The following is a 15,179-nucleotide window of genomic DNA, read 5'->3' on the forward strand; positions in this document are numbered from 1 at the left end:
AGAACCATAAGCAATGGGGTTTGCATAGACTCTCCTCTTTAGAATTCTTGAGAATCCATTGTTGGGAAGATGATTCCTTTCCCGACGAGGGACTCCTTCCGACCACTCTAACTCGACTTGACATTTGTTATTCTAGCAACCTCAAGACCCTAAATGGCAAGGCCTTAAAGAATTGCTTATTATTGATTGTAAAGGCTTGCTGTGCTTGCCAGAAGAAGGGCTGCCTTCTTCCCTTTCTTATTTGTCAATCACGGGATGCCCTTTGGTAAAGCAACGCTGTAAGAAGGGAGGAGTTGATTGGCCTAAGGTTCAGCACATCACTACTGTGTGGTTGGATCAGGAACTTTTCAAGCTGCAATGATATCTCCAGGTACCTAAGCTTTTTTCCTTTTATTACACATTCTTTTACAGTGCCAATTGTCATCAACTCGATGTCAACGCAACAATTATATTTAAAAAAAAAGGACCACTTCTTATCTGTATCTGTATGTGTATGCATGACATTAATCTGCAGTCTTTTTAAGATGTATGCATATCTGTTTTTCCATAACATTATGTTAATTCAAGTGTCAACTTTGGCTCTGATTTAGTTTTTCACTTTTGTAGGTTGCTCACATTCCTGTTGCTCTTTTCTTTGACATAGATGGAATGTCAGAACTTGCAACAAAAGTGAGATAATTTTCCTTGATCTGCTTTTTCATGTTATTATTTGTTTATGTTTGGATTTTGTTTTAAACCTTTTTGTATGTGTCTGCTGGGAAAAGATTCTATCTTTGTAGTCTGTCCAATTTAATCAGTATTAAAATTAAGGGTTTTGATGGAGGGATCCTTATTGCACCAGTTACCACAGGTTGCCTCAGAGGAAGCCTTTGCTGCTGCTGTTTAATTTTGGATCCTTATTGCAACAATTAGAGCAGGTGCAATTGGATTTGTGCTCCATCCTCATATAGATTACTTCTCAATCAAATCAACACATGCTTTGGACATAAACCGTAGTTCTGATTTAATCTTTAATTAGCAACAATGGGAAGGCTGCTAGTGTGAAACCCAGTAAAGTCTCATATTCTGACACCAGCTTTGGTTTATTTCTTCTTTCTTGTATTGTGGAAGCTCACCCTTGAATCTTCACCAAATGGGCAGCTTTCTTTGAAGGTTTTGGATCCTTTTGTTATCACAGCATCTGTTTTAATGAACTTGAAGAGTTGTGTGAATGCCTATTTGTTTATTTTTCTTTTCATGGATGAACTGTACTTGCTTTGTTTTCTCTATTTTTCTATCATTGAAGTTCTAATGATATTGAGATTTGTACTTCTATGCCTCAGGATTATGCTAAAATCTGTTGTACATAATGTTTAGCGAATTCTCATTTGAGGTTGCTATAATTTCAAAAGATTTTCTGCAATGGATAATTTGAGTTTGTTTGATAAGGACCAACACCATGAACCCTTGCTTAGATGTTCAGCCTTATATAACTTGTACAAATTTAATTGTCCTAGAATTTTTTTTCATTTTGTTCTTGTACTTTTGGTCAGCTATACAAAAGAATCTGGCTTTATGAAGGAATCACTTTCACCAGTGTATGGACAAGAAGAAGAAGCTGCAGCTAAATGAACACAAAAGAAAGATTCTTCTAGAATGAACATGCCATTATTTCTCAGAGTGAAGAGTGAAAGGATTATTTTACCAATTGCTATTAATTCAATGTCACACCAACAATGAACCCAAAAATCAAATTTAGCTATACTTATTCATGATTCAGTTTTAGGATTTCCACTTTTCGATACAATTTTGTTTAGGAGTACTAAACAAGTCTCCTTTAGACAAATTTTTCTTTTGACATCTCGCAAATGATTGCTAGTGCAGAACTGAAGCCAAAAAGTTTCTAAGGAAATCAGACCTCATTCTTCAATTAATTGAAATTAGTTTTCTCAATTAAATTGATTGTTTATATCCAATATCAATTATTCTATATACTCAAAAAACACAGTGAATGTAACCAAAATATGAGTAGACGAACAACTTTAGGATTTTGACAGTGCAACCAAAATCAAAGAAATTCAAACAACAAGGAATCTGGATTTGAAATTGCGAGAGTTGGAAAACCACTGCAATATATGGCTGCATATGATATGATGGTATGTTTCTATATGAAAACTTGAGTTGATACTTCAACATATAAAAAATTGTTATGTATTCTTACCTTATTAAAAAGCATGATGATTTCAAGTTAAACTTTGTATTTGAACCAGAGATTTGATCAGTTTCTTACTTCATATCAGGTACTAAGTCCATTTTTTTTTTTGCAGTATTATTCTCAATTTTTTGATATGTGACTTATATCCTGACATTAGACTATTTGGTTTGCATGCCAAAAATGAAGATTTTGTCAAAGTTTACATTCGAGTCATTTCATATTGCTCAGTTGTCACTATATAGTATTCAATAAAAGAAAACGTGTATATGGAACTCTTAAAACATGTAATGTTTCTTCTGCTTTAACTACTCAAATGATACCTGAATTGGTTATGTGCTCAGATTGGATTCTATCACTAGTGAAGTTGAGGTACATCTATATGAAACGAGCATCATAAACATAAAAGAAACGCAACAAGGTACCGGGAAGGACTCGACAAGGTTGCTGTTATTCTTCTGCATAAAAGTAAATCTATATTTTGTACATGCCCACAAAGTTATTTTCTATTTTATCTAGCCTTGCTTAGATCTTCAACTTTATATTATCCAACTTTTATGAACACAACCTGCCCTTGCATTTTATTCATTTTATGCTTGTATTTTAGTTTGGTCTAAACACAGAACCTGTACTATTGAAGGAATCACCAGTGCATTGAAAAGAAGCGGAAGCTGTGACAAAATGAACACAAAGAACATGCCATGATTTGTCAAGGAGTGCTGAACTGAAAATAGTGGTTCAGTGACACAACTCAAAGAAATCCATCAAAATGGAAAATGACATGATCAAGTAATGAAAATGTCCTATCTTAGAACGAGTCCTCCTTTACCAACAAGCAGCAGGAGAAATCTGAGCCACTATATGTATCCCAACTTTGAAATATTTCATCTTGTATTGTGAAAGCTCACTTGAATCTTGGGTCGTTTTGCTGCCCTTAAAGTCACCAAATGGGCAGCTGCTTTTGATGGTTTCTATTTTTAATGAACTTGAAGATTGGTGTGAATGCCTCTTCGTTTATTGGATTATTTGCTTTAATTTTCCATCACTGAAAGATTTTGTGTCCCTCACAGTTGATCAAGAGGGACCTTCAGATTTGGCTCTGGGATTTTTATATAATGTTCAATGAAGTCTTATTTCATTATGCTAAATTTTTTATGATTTTAAATGATTTTCTGCAATTGAGCATCCAAATCTGTATCATTATTTTCCTGCCTTGATGATTTGAGTAATCTGCAAAATTATTTTCAAGTATTGTTTATATTTCTCCCTGGCTTTATTGTTAATTTAATTGGTTCATGCCGAAGCCAAGCCCCCAATAACTGGACTTGAAAGACAATTTCCTTTATATAAATGAATGCCATGAATTCAATCAATACCTGAAAACTTTTTGTTCTGTTTCTTACAAATTGTGAAAATTCAATCAATACTTGAGAACTGTGTGAACTTTGTAACCTTGGCTCCATGATTAACCTCGGCTACAGAGGTGTAATCCAAGCAGTGACACATGTTTTCGATGGCTTTTTATAAAGAGTTCTACAGACTAGCCAATAATATTGCAGAAAAAATCATCTAAATCAGGTGCTGAGCTCATATTTCAAAAGAAATAGTAAATTGGAATTCTGGATAGTAATACTAAGACCATCCTTTTTCTTTATTTATCTTAATTTGAGTAACTACTTTTGGTTTCCATATCACCATTCAAGATATATTATAAATGAACCTTGTGTCTTACCATGCACCAGAAATTAGATCATACATAGATCATAGCAGAGCAAAGTAGCTAGGCAGCCAAGATACAATCATTGTCTAAGTTATTTTATTAAAAACTTCCATACATTTTTACTCTCCAATGTCTATGTTTTCTTTCAATCTTCTTTTTTTAAAAGAACTGAAAGAGATCATTTATAGCATCTGAAAATCAGAGCTCATTCTTCAACATATAAAAAGCAGGAAATTCTATATACTTGAAGAAAAAAAAAACTCAGTGAATGTAACCAATGTATGAGTATAGCTGAACAACTTTAGGATTAGAAACGTTTCAGCCTTGGTGCTTGTATGTTTATTTTTCCTTAAGATTGTTTTAGTATAATATCAGGCCAAAAATGAAAATTTTGTAAAACGTGTGACTACCTGAAATAGTTGTATTATATGCTCCTTTGCCATTGACTCAATCAATAATAATGATTGTGACTCTATTATCTATAAAGTCTAAAACTAAAAAACAAATAATGTGGTCAAGAAGGCACACATGTTTTATTTTCTTATTATTTTAATTTTTTCTTCTTCAATATAATAAATATAAAGAAAATTAAGAAAAAGACAGCCAGCAAAAGAGAAGGAAATTAAGACCATCTTCCTTAGCAATTTCTTTAAAGACTTTGGAGGATTTATTTTCACTATTTATCACCAATTTCTTTTAGAAAGCCCTTCCCATTTTGAAAATTGCAAGTGGGTTGTCAATTTATACTGGACAAAAGCAAAATATAGTGAACAGATAGAAATGCGCGTCTTTACTTTTTTAAAATATCTTTTTACATTCTTTTTTCTAATAATAATTAAAAATAAAAGGGAAATTTCATATTATATGCATAATAACTTTGTAAATTTTTTTAATATGCTACCATAATTTACTATCCTAAATATATGACAATTTTAATTTTTTAGACAAAAATACCCCTAACATCGAAATTGCATCGAAATTGCATCGCAATTGCATCGAAAAAGCATCGTTTGAGATAATAATCAAGTTTTCATGATTGTATCGAAATAGCATCGATGTAGCATCGATTTGGCATCGATGTAGCATCGAAACACCATCGGCATCGATGTAGCATCGAAATGGCATCGAAAAAGCATCGTTTGGGATAATAATCAAGTTTTCATGATTGCATCGATGTAGCATTGATTTGGCATCGAAGCACCATCAGCATCGATGTAGCATCGATGTAGCATTGAAATGGCATCGAAAAAGCATCGTTTGGGATAATAATCAAGTTTTCATGATTGCATCGAAATAGCATCGATGTAGCATTGATTTGGCATCAAAACACCATCGGCATCGATGTAGCATCGATGTAGCATCGATTTGGCATCGATGCCGATGTTGTTTCGATGCCAAATCGATGTTACATCGATGCTATCATGAAAACTTGATTATTATCTCAAATGATGCTTTTTCGATGCCATTTCGATGCTACATCGATACTACATCGATGCTATTTCGATTCAATAATGAAAACTTGATTATTATCCCAAACGATACTTTTTCGATGCCATTTCGATGCTACATCGATGCCGATGGTGTTTCGATGCCAAATCGATGTTATATCGATGCTATTTCGATGCAATCATGAAAACTTGATTATTATCTCAAACGATGCTTTTTCGATGCCATTTCGATGCTACATCGATACCGATGGTGCTTCGATGCCAAATCAATGCTACATCGATGCTATTTCGATACAATCATGAAAACTTTATTATTATCCCAAACGATGCTTTTTCGATGCAATTTCGATGCAATTTCGATATTAGAGGTATTTTTGTCTAAAAATTTAAAATTGTCATATGTTTGGGATAGCATATTATGGTGGCATATTAAAAAAATTTACAAAGTTATTATGCATATAATATGAAATTTCCCAAATAAAATGACTAAAATGAGTGGTTAGAATTAAAACAACAATTAATACCCAGCAACTTTATCAACTTCACTTCATCATTTACACCAGTGGCTTCATTCTTGCTGGTAATTCCCTTCATTCAATATTCTAGCTTTGCCTCTTAATCCCAACTCCAACTCCAATATGGCTGTTGAACTGGTTGCTGGTGCTTTGCTCTCTGCTTCACTTCAAGTTCTGTTTGAGCGATTGGCCTCTGAGGAGATACCCCAGCTGTTCCAAGGAAAGAAATCCATTCTCAAGCTGCTAGACAAGCTGAACACTAGGATGTTATCAGCTAATGTTCTGCTTAATGATGCTGAGGAGAAGCAACTTCGAAATGACAACGTCAAGAAGTGGCTGTTCAAGCTTCAAGATGTCATCTATGAAGCCGACGACTTGGCGGACAGAATTGACTATGAAGCTCTGCGATCCAAGCTTGAAGATGGTCAATCCAGCAGCGGTGCAACCAAGGTATTTAACCAACTGAAATCCATGTCACCTTTCTTGTCCACATTTGATAAAACTGTAGAGCGAGATGCCAAAGAGATCCTTGATAAACTAGATGATCTTCTTGATCAAAAGGATGCTCTTGGCTTGAGAGAAGGTGTTGAAAACAAATCTTCAGTAAGGCCACCTGCTCCTTTAGTGGAAGAATCCGATGTTTATGGGAGGGAGACTGAAAAAGAAACCATAGTCGACTTGTTGCTGAAAGACGATGTTAATGCTGGTGCTAAGATTTCTGTCATCCCGATTGTCGGGATGGGTGGTGTTGGCAAAACCACTCTTGCTCAACTTGTTTATGATGATGATCGAGTTAGAAAACATTTTGACCTGAAAGTATGGGTTACTGTGTCAGTTGAGTTTGATATTTTTAAGATAACAAAAGAGATCTTTGAGGGGGTCACTTCCAAAAAATGTGATATCGAAAACTTAGACGAACTTAGAAGGAGATTGAAGGAAACATTAAAAGGAAATAAATTTCTCTTTACTCATGATGACGTTTGGAATGAGTCTTATTCTTTGTGGGACACTTTAAAGAGTTCTTTCGAGTCTGGAGCACATGGAAGTAAAATTATTGTGACTACCCGAAGCACAATTGTCGCCTCTACTATGGCCACCGGGCAGCTTCATCATCTACAAACTTTGACGAGTGAAGATTGTTGGAAATTATTTATCAAACATGCTTTTGGAAATAACGGTGATCTCAGTGACTACCAAGACCTAGAAGTAATTGGTAGGAAGATAGTGGATAAGTGCAAGGGCCTTCCTCTAGCAATAAAATCTCTTGGTGGACTATTGCGTTCTCAACGAAACATCGAAAAATGGGAAGACATACTTAATAGTGACACATGGGATGAGTTGTACAAGAAGGAGAGTTCCATTCTTCCAGCTTTATGATTGAGCTACCGCCACTTACCTCAACATCTCAAACAATGTTTTGCGTATTGCTCCATATTTTCCAAAGATTGTGAAATTGATGGAGAAATTTTGATTTTGCTATGGATGGCCGAAGGTTTTTTGCCACTTGATAAAAAATGTAAAAAGATGGAGGAACTTGGCGGGGAATACCTTCAAGATCTTATATCAAGGTCATTGTTTCAACGATCAAGTAAGAAAAAGTCATTTCTTCAAATGCATGACTTGGTACATGATTTAGCCATACTTGTATCAGATCATTTTTGTTTTAGGTTGGATTATATGAGTAATGATTCACTTTGTCTTTCATCAAAGACCCGTCATTTGTCATATATGAAGAAGTGTTACGACATCAACGAACTTAAGGGTTTGTATAAAGCCAAGAGCTTGCGTACCTTTCTTGGATGGCCATTTCAACAAAGTTACTTTCATCTGAGATTAGTCTCCTCTGATATGTTGCTTAGAACAGGAAGTTGTTTAAGAGCTCTTTCTTTAAATGAGTTCTCTATCAAGAAGCTGCCGAATTCAATTGGCAATTTAAAGCATTTAAGGTACTTGGACTTGTCTTACACTAAAATTAAAAAGTTACCTTATTCAGTTTGTACTTTGTATTATTTACAAACTTTATTATTATTAAATTGTACTAAGCTTTCTCATTTACCAAAGAAGATGGGAAGTTTAATCAACTTGCGATATCTAGAGATTGATGGTGTACCTTTGAAGGAGTTTCCCCAAGATATGAGCAATATGAAGCACTTGCAATTTTTATGTAATGTGATTTTGAGCGATAAAAGTAGCGGAGGATTTAAAATGAAAAGGGTAGCAGAGCTTGAAAGTTTACGATGCATTTCGGGGTTGGAAAATATTAATGATGCAAGAGAAGCTTTAGGGGCTAATTTGAAGGATAAGAAGGGCCTTTCGAAATTGACTTTGAGGTGGAATTCCAATGCTTGGGGGGCTGATAATTTGCAAAAAGAAAAGGATATATTTGATGCACTTCGACCCCATGCAAACTTGGAGCATCTTGTGATTGAAAATTACAGAGGTACAACATTCTCAGACTGGATTGGAGACTCTGCATTTGTTAATTTGGTATCAATCAGCTTAATCTCTTGTGAAAATTGTTGTACTTTACCCCCACTTGGGCAACTACCGTTTCTCAAAGAACTTGAAATTAGAGGATGTGATAGTGTGATCTCAATAGGCGCTGAGATTGATCACACAGGATGTCTATTCAGTCATCTAGAAAGGTTAACAATCATAGGAATGTTGGAGTGGAAAGATTGGTCATTTAGTAGTGGAGCTATGCAAGAAGGTCGAATATTCCCTCTTCTTAAAGAACTTTATTTGGATAATTGTCCAAAGCTTAATGTTGGCTTTCCTGGTTATCTTCCATCCTTGAAACATCTTACTATCTCTCATTGTGAACAAATGGCGGTTTTGCTCCCAAGAACTCAGCAAACTGTCACAGCCCCTCCCTCTCTTGTCTCTGTGAGAATAAGTAATTGTCCAGTGTTGGAATCACTTCTAAACTGGGGATCACACTCAAAAGTAGCGAAGCTTGAATTATGGGACTCCAAAAGGCTCTTTGAGAACCATAAGCAATGGGATCTGCATAGACTCTTCTGTCTAGAATACTTAAGTATCAGTGGATGGGATGATGATTCCTTTCTCGACGAGGGGCTCCTTCCAACCAATCTTACTAGACTTGAGATTTACAGTTCTAGTAACCTTGAAATTCTAAACGACAATGTGTTTCAACAACTTACCTCCCTTACATCCTTGAGTATATATGATTGTGAAAAGTTGCGATGCTTGCCAAAAGAAGGGCTTCCTACTTCCCTTTCTGAATTATTTATATTGAAATGTCCTTTGCTGAAGCAATGCTGCGAGAAAGGAGAAGAAGATTGACCTAAGATTCAGCACATCACTACGCTGTGGATAGAAGATTAGCGTATTATTGTTAACATGCCAACATGCCATGAAATTCTCAAAGAGTTTGAAAGATTCAATTATTAGGACTTTAATCTTTGTAAGAGTTTGCTGAAACTTGTTATGTTTTTTTTTTGTCCTCTTAATCAATTATTTTGCTGCAACAAGCATATAAACTAATGTTTGGTAGAGCTCAACAAGGTTGCTGTTATATATTCTTCTGCATAATCTACTTGCTTAATATGTTTGGTAAAGTAAATTTATATTTTGTATTTAGTCAAGTTTCATTGTCTCGGTGAACTTGCTTAATATGGTTGCTCGTTCTCTTGCTAAACTTGCCTTGTTCATGGAACACCTTCCAGTAGTCTCATTGAGCTAAACTAATTTTCTGCTTGGTATATATGTATGTTACTATGAAAACCTGAACTCATACTTCATTGGATTACATGTATATACTTAGAAACCATAATAAATTTTGAATTGAAACAGAGATAATAAATCATAATAATAACAGCAGATGAACAATTTTAAGATTAGTGTTTTAACTATGTTTTCTTGAATATAATGACTACTTTTAAATGTACAAAATGATTCTACTACTCTCATTCCCTGAATTTGAAGCAGGTGTTGTAAACAAAAACCATAGATTTATATTCAGAGATGGACTCAATGAAAGATTAAATGCCTGAATTGGCTGTATATATACTCAGATTGGTTGATCACCACACACCAAAAGGGGTGATCGTTCCTATATATAATAGCACTATTCTTTTTCTTTTGCTATGATTAGTTAACAACCCAATATTCACTACAGATGAAAAGAGTTTTACTGGCGCAAATTGTGAAGATCCAGCGTCGTTAATGATGAGAGTGTCAGATCAGTAGAATATGCTTATGCCAACGTTATTTTTTTCTCTTTCATGGCTGCATGTATTTTTTTCTTTATAAGTTAATTTTGTTGTTTATTTCACTAAATTTGATTTTAAATTTTGAGTTGAGATTGAAAAGTTTGCTTCTCTAAATATAATGATTAAAGCATAGAACCATATATATATATATCACTCTCTAAAGTGTATAATATCATATCGGAGTGATCAATTCACTTTTACTATAACTAATAATAAAGGCCAATAATAAATGTCTATCTAACAAAAATTGATGTGGATTAATTAATTAAATTGTGACTTTTCAAAATGAAAATATAAATAAATAATATATAATTAAAAAAATAAACTTAAATTTGAAATTATTTTCAACATAATATATCAATTCTATATAAAAAGTGGGAAGAGGTAGAGTCTCATAATACTTACTTAGTTGGCTAGATAGTAGTAGCAGTTAGTATTAGTTTGTAGTATGTTAGTTACAGTGGATTTGGTTCAAGTCGGGACTTAGTTGGAAACACATAACAACAGTTATGAATTTTATAAGTTTAACCTATATAGTGCTCAGCCATTTTCTTCATTCTTCAAGCAATTGTTCAGAGCCTCCAAGGTGCTAGTGTTACTATAGAGAGATACATTTGGGTTTTGGGTTAAAGCTTTATCATTCTAAGCTTTTATAAACACTTGGGAAGTGAGATATAGGGTGATTTTGGTATTGAGATTTAGATCAATCCATAAGATCATTCAAGGTATTCTTATTCCTAAGTTCAGTTCTTTATGATTCTATAGTTTTCTTTAGTTTTCTTTTGTTTAGATCCTAACTCTTGTTTATGATTCTTGATTAGGTATTTAACTTCTTGAAACTTAAGGTTCTTCTTGGATGGTTTAGTGTTCTTTTCATCTCTTTTTTAAAAAAAAACTCACCATTTTTACTGTTGGTTTATAGGAGTGTTCTAATCCCATTCTTGTTCCCAAATATCCCGGTTTTTTGTAAGGAAAATAGAATAGATTTTATGTGCTTATATGCTATGATATGTGTATATTATAATATGTTTTATGATATAGTATGTATAAGTATGTGTATTGTAGTCCTTGGGATTTTAGATAACAAGCCCCAAGAATATGTTTTATAGTCCTTAAGCACATGACTTGTTTAGCTATGGGCATATGGCTTGTTTAGCTAGCAAGCCCCAAGAATTTATGGGCATATGACTTGTTTAGCTAGCAAGCCCCAAGAATTTATGGGCATATGGCTTGCTTAGCTAACAAGCCCCAAGAATTTATGATGGTCATTCATATTGTAGTCCTATATAATATATGTTTTTATAGTCATATGTTTATGATGTAGTTTTATTCTTATGATTTATGATGTATGTTTTAGTAGATTTTCCTTGCTGGGCATTAGGTTCATTCCTTTATTTTTAGTGTGATGCAGGAAAATGATTATGGAAGGTGGAAGAATTCATGGCAGCTTGGCTTGTGTGTTGAGGATGAATGGATTGAATTGAATGTGTGTCGATCGAGGATGACGTTAATTTTTAGCCTTTTAAATTATGTTTTGATGTAATTCTGCAATTAGTATTTCAAATAATTAAAGTCTATGTTTTACGTTTTATAACAATGGGTACCCATACCGTATTTTATATTTTATCTTGTATTTTGCACAATATTTATTTTGGAATTTTAATAAAGTTATGCTATTTCTTATGTACTTTTCTCGAAATAGTAGCTATGTCTAATAGTTTTAATGATCCAAGGTCTTAGAAATAGTTGGGTCATTACAGTAGATAAATGAAATTTTTTGTTTTAGCAGTTTGTTTTGTTAACTTTAACAGAAAATTCTAAATACTTAACAGAATATACTTTTAAAACTAACTAAAAATAGATATTTATTAATTATATTAATATAAATTCAAATATTATAAAATATCATTATTATAATAATATTTAATATAAAATTACATATATAATAATTATATTAATATAAATTTAAATGTTATAAAATATCATTATTATAATAATATATAATACAAGACTTGCTAGATATTTAATAATTATATTAATATAAGTTTAAATAATATATAATCATATGCCAGGTAATGATTTATGTTGACCCTGATTTTGGTCAACTGACACGGAGTCAAAATGTTTGATGTGGACAGCTATGTTGGAATGAATATAATGACAAAAACAGTAAAGCACACAAGAATTTATAGTGTTTCGGCCCCAGAAACTGGTAATAACCTACGTCCACTTGAGCTATTATTGATATGAAATCTCAAAGGAGTGATCAAAGAACTAGGGTTCTATGAGTTTCACCAACCTCTGAATAAATAGCAATATATCGTAATGTATTAGCTCTAATTCTCTCGTAAATCTATACTCTCAAGTAATCAAAAAGCCAAAAGTCCCATCCTTGAACTATCTTTCTCTATTTATAGGCTCAAGAAGGATTACATTAATTTGTTACAGATATTCTCTCCTAATTAATCGGATCATCAGGAATTATTGGAGACAATCTCGGGATTGACTATGATCTTTACAAAATTATCTTGAAATATGCGGAGTGTACAACCATGCTGGTCGTAAGAAAAACTCAACCGTTATGTTTGCAATATCTTACTGGTCGATACTCTAACAGAACTCTGCTATGTGTCAGCCACGTGTTCAGAAATCACCTGCCACGTCATCCGTGCTTGTTTTTTGGATAACAATTTCCATTTATTTGTTTACTAAAGTAAGAAGTGAGAGAGATAAGTGAGGTAAGAGAAAAAAGAATTAGAATACTTCTCCCCCCAAATACCAAGGGAATCTCATTACCATCAATGATTTATCTTTCTTTTTATTTTATTTTTTAAAAACTAAAAATAAAAAGACAATTTTGTCCTTCAAAAATCCATTTCACTAAAATGCTACAAGATAAAATGATTACAATTCATTTTTCAGTCAGTTTTAGTAAACAACATAATACAAATAATGATTATGATTCTTCTATATTTTATTCTCATTTATTTCTCCATTCGTTTACTTTGATTACGATTACAAATTAATAAATGTGTCATTAATATAGATTAAAATATTATAAAATATTATTATTATAATAATATATAATACAAGACTAGATATTTAATAGTTATAAATATCATTATAACAATAATATATAATACATAATTTTAATTTTTATTAAGAAAATTATCATTTATGTTTATAAATGTTATCATATTATATATATATTTAAAAAATTCGTAAACAATGTTTTAATTTAATTTTTCATTTAATATAATATGTTTATGTCATTTTTTTTATATATAATATTGTTTATTTATTATAAATTTATATGATAATGATACAAATTTAATATAAATAATTTATAAATTTTATAAATAAAACTATGGGATTAATCATTACTTGTATATAATGTGTGTGTATATATATAAGCACTCTTAAAACCAAACCATGCAATCCCACTTTTTACTCTCTTCTTCCTCAATGTTCATTCTTTAAAGTTATGTTTGTCCCATTATCCTACAATAATGAGAAGATCATATCTCAAAATTAGACCATCAATTTTTCAAGATTTGTTTTGTAAACATTTTAGAAAATTCCATTTCTTGATCATCTTAAAAAAGTTTTGTATTTACGTCTTTGTCTCTTTGATCAATTTTGTTCTACTCGGTTACATTATTCATATGAGTATTTCATTAAAACAAAAATTTGAAATTCAGATTCTTGAAGAAATACTCATTCCTCAATGTTCAGATTCTTAATTTTTATAAAATTTCGGTAGAATAAATATTTAGTAATTATATTAACATAAATTCAAATATTATAAAATATCATTATCATAATAATATAATACATTATTTTAATTTTTATTAAAAAAAAATTATCATTTATATTTAAAAATAACAACATGTTATTTTTTATTACTTAATTTAACTTATATAAATACATAATCATATTTGTTATCCCTGTTTCCTGCCTGGCGCCCAAATCCGTGTTTCAGGCCCACGGGCTGGCCAAATGAGTTTGGGTCTGGCCCAAGCCCGTTCGGCAAGGAGTATTAACAAATATCAATGGCTCGGTTAATGGCGAGGCCCGAAGGGCATCCGGAAGAGTAATGTCCGGGGACGGTCATCCGGGAAGTGGTATGTTAGGCTCCCGGATAACAGTCGGGATCACGTGGATGATCCTTAAGCCGGGTAAATGGTCCGGGCCCATGGTAAACGGTATGGGACCTTGACAGGCGGAGAGGGACATGGGTAAACGAACCTGGGACGGTTCTCCATGGTTGGCAGGACAAAGCATCCATGGCCCTGACTCCGTCTCAAGAAGAGTGGGGGTTGTCCCCATGTTTCACCTGCAGAAAAGGCCACCTCGGGATTGTACGCCATTAGTTCAGACCTGCGCAGCCACTGATCTGACCGATCTTGTCCCCTGAATCTACCTCGTAACTCGAAATGTCCAGACCAAAGCTCCAATTTGTCGCATGATAGATATGGTTTGGGTTGGCCCAGTGGGTTCAGATTAATATTTTTCTTTTATGTTTTAATCCTTTGTATTGGGCTTCCGATAGAGGAGCCAGCAGTATTTATACCTTTATTCCGAAATGTCCATGAATTCAAGAGTTCAATTCCGAGTTTATAGTGGAGTCACGAGGAATTAATAAGGTAATGAAATTATTCGTAAATAAATTCACGGTAACTTGTTGGAGCTTGATTTCATGGATCCATGGTCCCTGCATCACCTTTGAGTAAATCATCTAGAATGTCTCAATTAATTGATTTAATTATCAATTAGGATTTTTAAAGTTGACTAGGTCAATTTTGGAAAATTTACAGAGATATGAGATTTAGAGAATAAGAGAGTCTTTGGGTAAATTTATTAATATTGATAAATTGGTATCAATATAAATAAATAATATTAAATCAAGTTTCAAATTATAATTAGTTAATTTTAATAAGGATTTAATTAATTAATTAAAAATAAATAAATAAATAAAAGGTTTTGAATTTAGGCCCAGTTGGAATTTAAATTCAAAACAAAGAGATTGGGCCCAAGTCCATTTATGGCAGCCCAAGGCTTTTATTTTTG

The 15,179-nt window shown here is 32.8% G+C and overlaps 2 protein-coding genes and 1 long non-coding RNA gene across 4 annotated transcripts; all 3 read left to right on the plus strand.

The window, feature by feature from the left end:
• Window positions 1-283: 283 nt before the first annotated feature.
• On the plus strand, window positions 284-3,408 carry LOC133829910 (uncharacterized). Of its 2 annotated transcripts, XR_009891900.1 has the most exons (6): window positions 284-370; window positions 607-669; window positions 842-1,152; window positions 1,533-2,135; window positions 2,536-2,659; window positions 2,832-3,408. It is a non-coding gene; the product is annotated as an uncharacterized LOC133829910 (long non-coding RNA). The 2 variants fall into 2 exon arrangements; XR_009891899.1 differs by lacking the exons at window positions 284-370; window positions 607-669; window positions 842-1,152; window positions 1,533-2,135 and having other exon boundaries at window positions 2,294-2,659; window positions 2,832-3,359.
• Window positions 3,409-5,879: 2,471 nt separating this feature from the next.
• On the plus strand, window positions 5,880-9,460 carry LOC133829904 (putative disease resistance RPP13-like protein 1). The gene has a single exon (XM_062259746.1). The coding sequence runs from the start codon at window positions 5,998-6,000 to the stop codon at window positions 7,249-7,251; it is 1,254 nt and encodes a 417-aa protein (XP_062115730.1). The 5' UTR covers window positions 5,880-5,997; the 3' UTR covers window positions 7,252-9,460.
• Window positions 7,695-9,460, plus strand: LOC133829906 (putative disease resistance RPP13-like protein 1). The gene is made up of 2 exons (XM_062259747.1): window positions 7,695-7,820; window positions 7,939-9,460. Exon 2 carries the CDS (start codon window positions 7,939-7,941, stop codon window positions 9,178-9,180), a length of 1,242 nt encoding a protein of 413 aa, XP_062115731.1. The 5' UTR covers window positions 7,695-7,820; the 3' UTR covers window positions 9,181-9,460.
• Window positions 9,461-15,179: the final 5,719 nt, after the last annotated feature.

This window comes from Humulus lupulus, chromosome 4 (assembly GCF_963169125.1).
Source record: "Humulus lupulus chromosome 4, drHumLupu1.1, whole genome shotgun sequence".
NCBI lineage: Eukaryota > Viridiplantae > Streptophyta > Magnoliopsida > Rosales > Cannabaceae > Humulus > Humulus lupulus.

What these genes read in the sequence shown, in the direction of transcription:
- LOC133829906 (XM_062259747.1), top strand. Translation starts at nt 7,939, where the DNA reads ATGGGAAGTTTAATCAACTTGCGATATCTAGAGATTGATGGTGTACCT.
- LOC133829904 (XM_062259746.1), top strand. Translation starts at nt 5,998, where the DNA reads ATGGCTGTTGAACTGGTTGCTGGTGCTTTGCTCTCTGCTTCACTTCAA.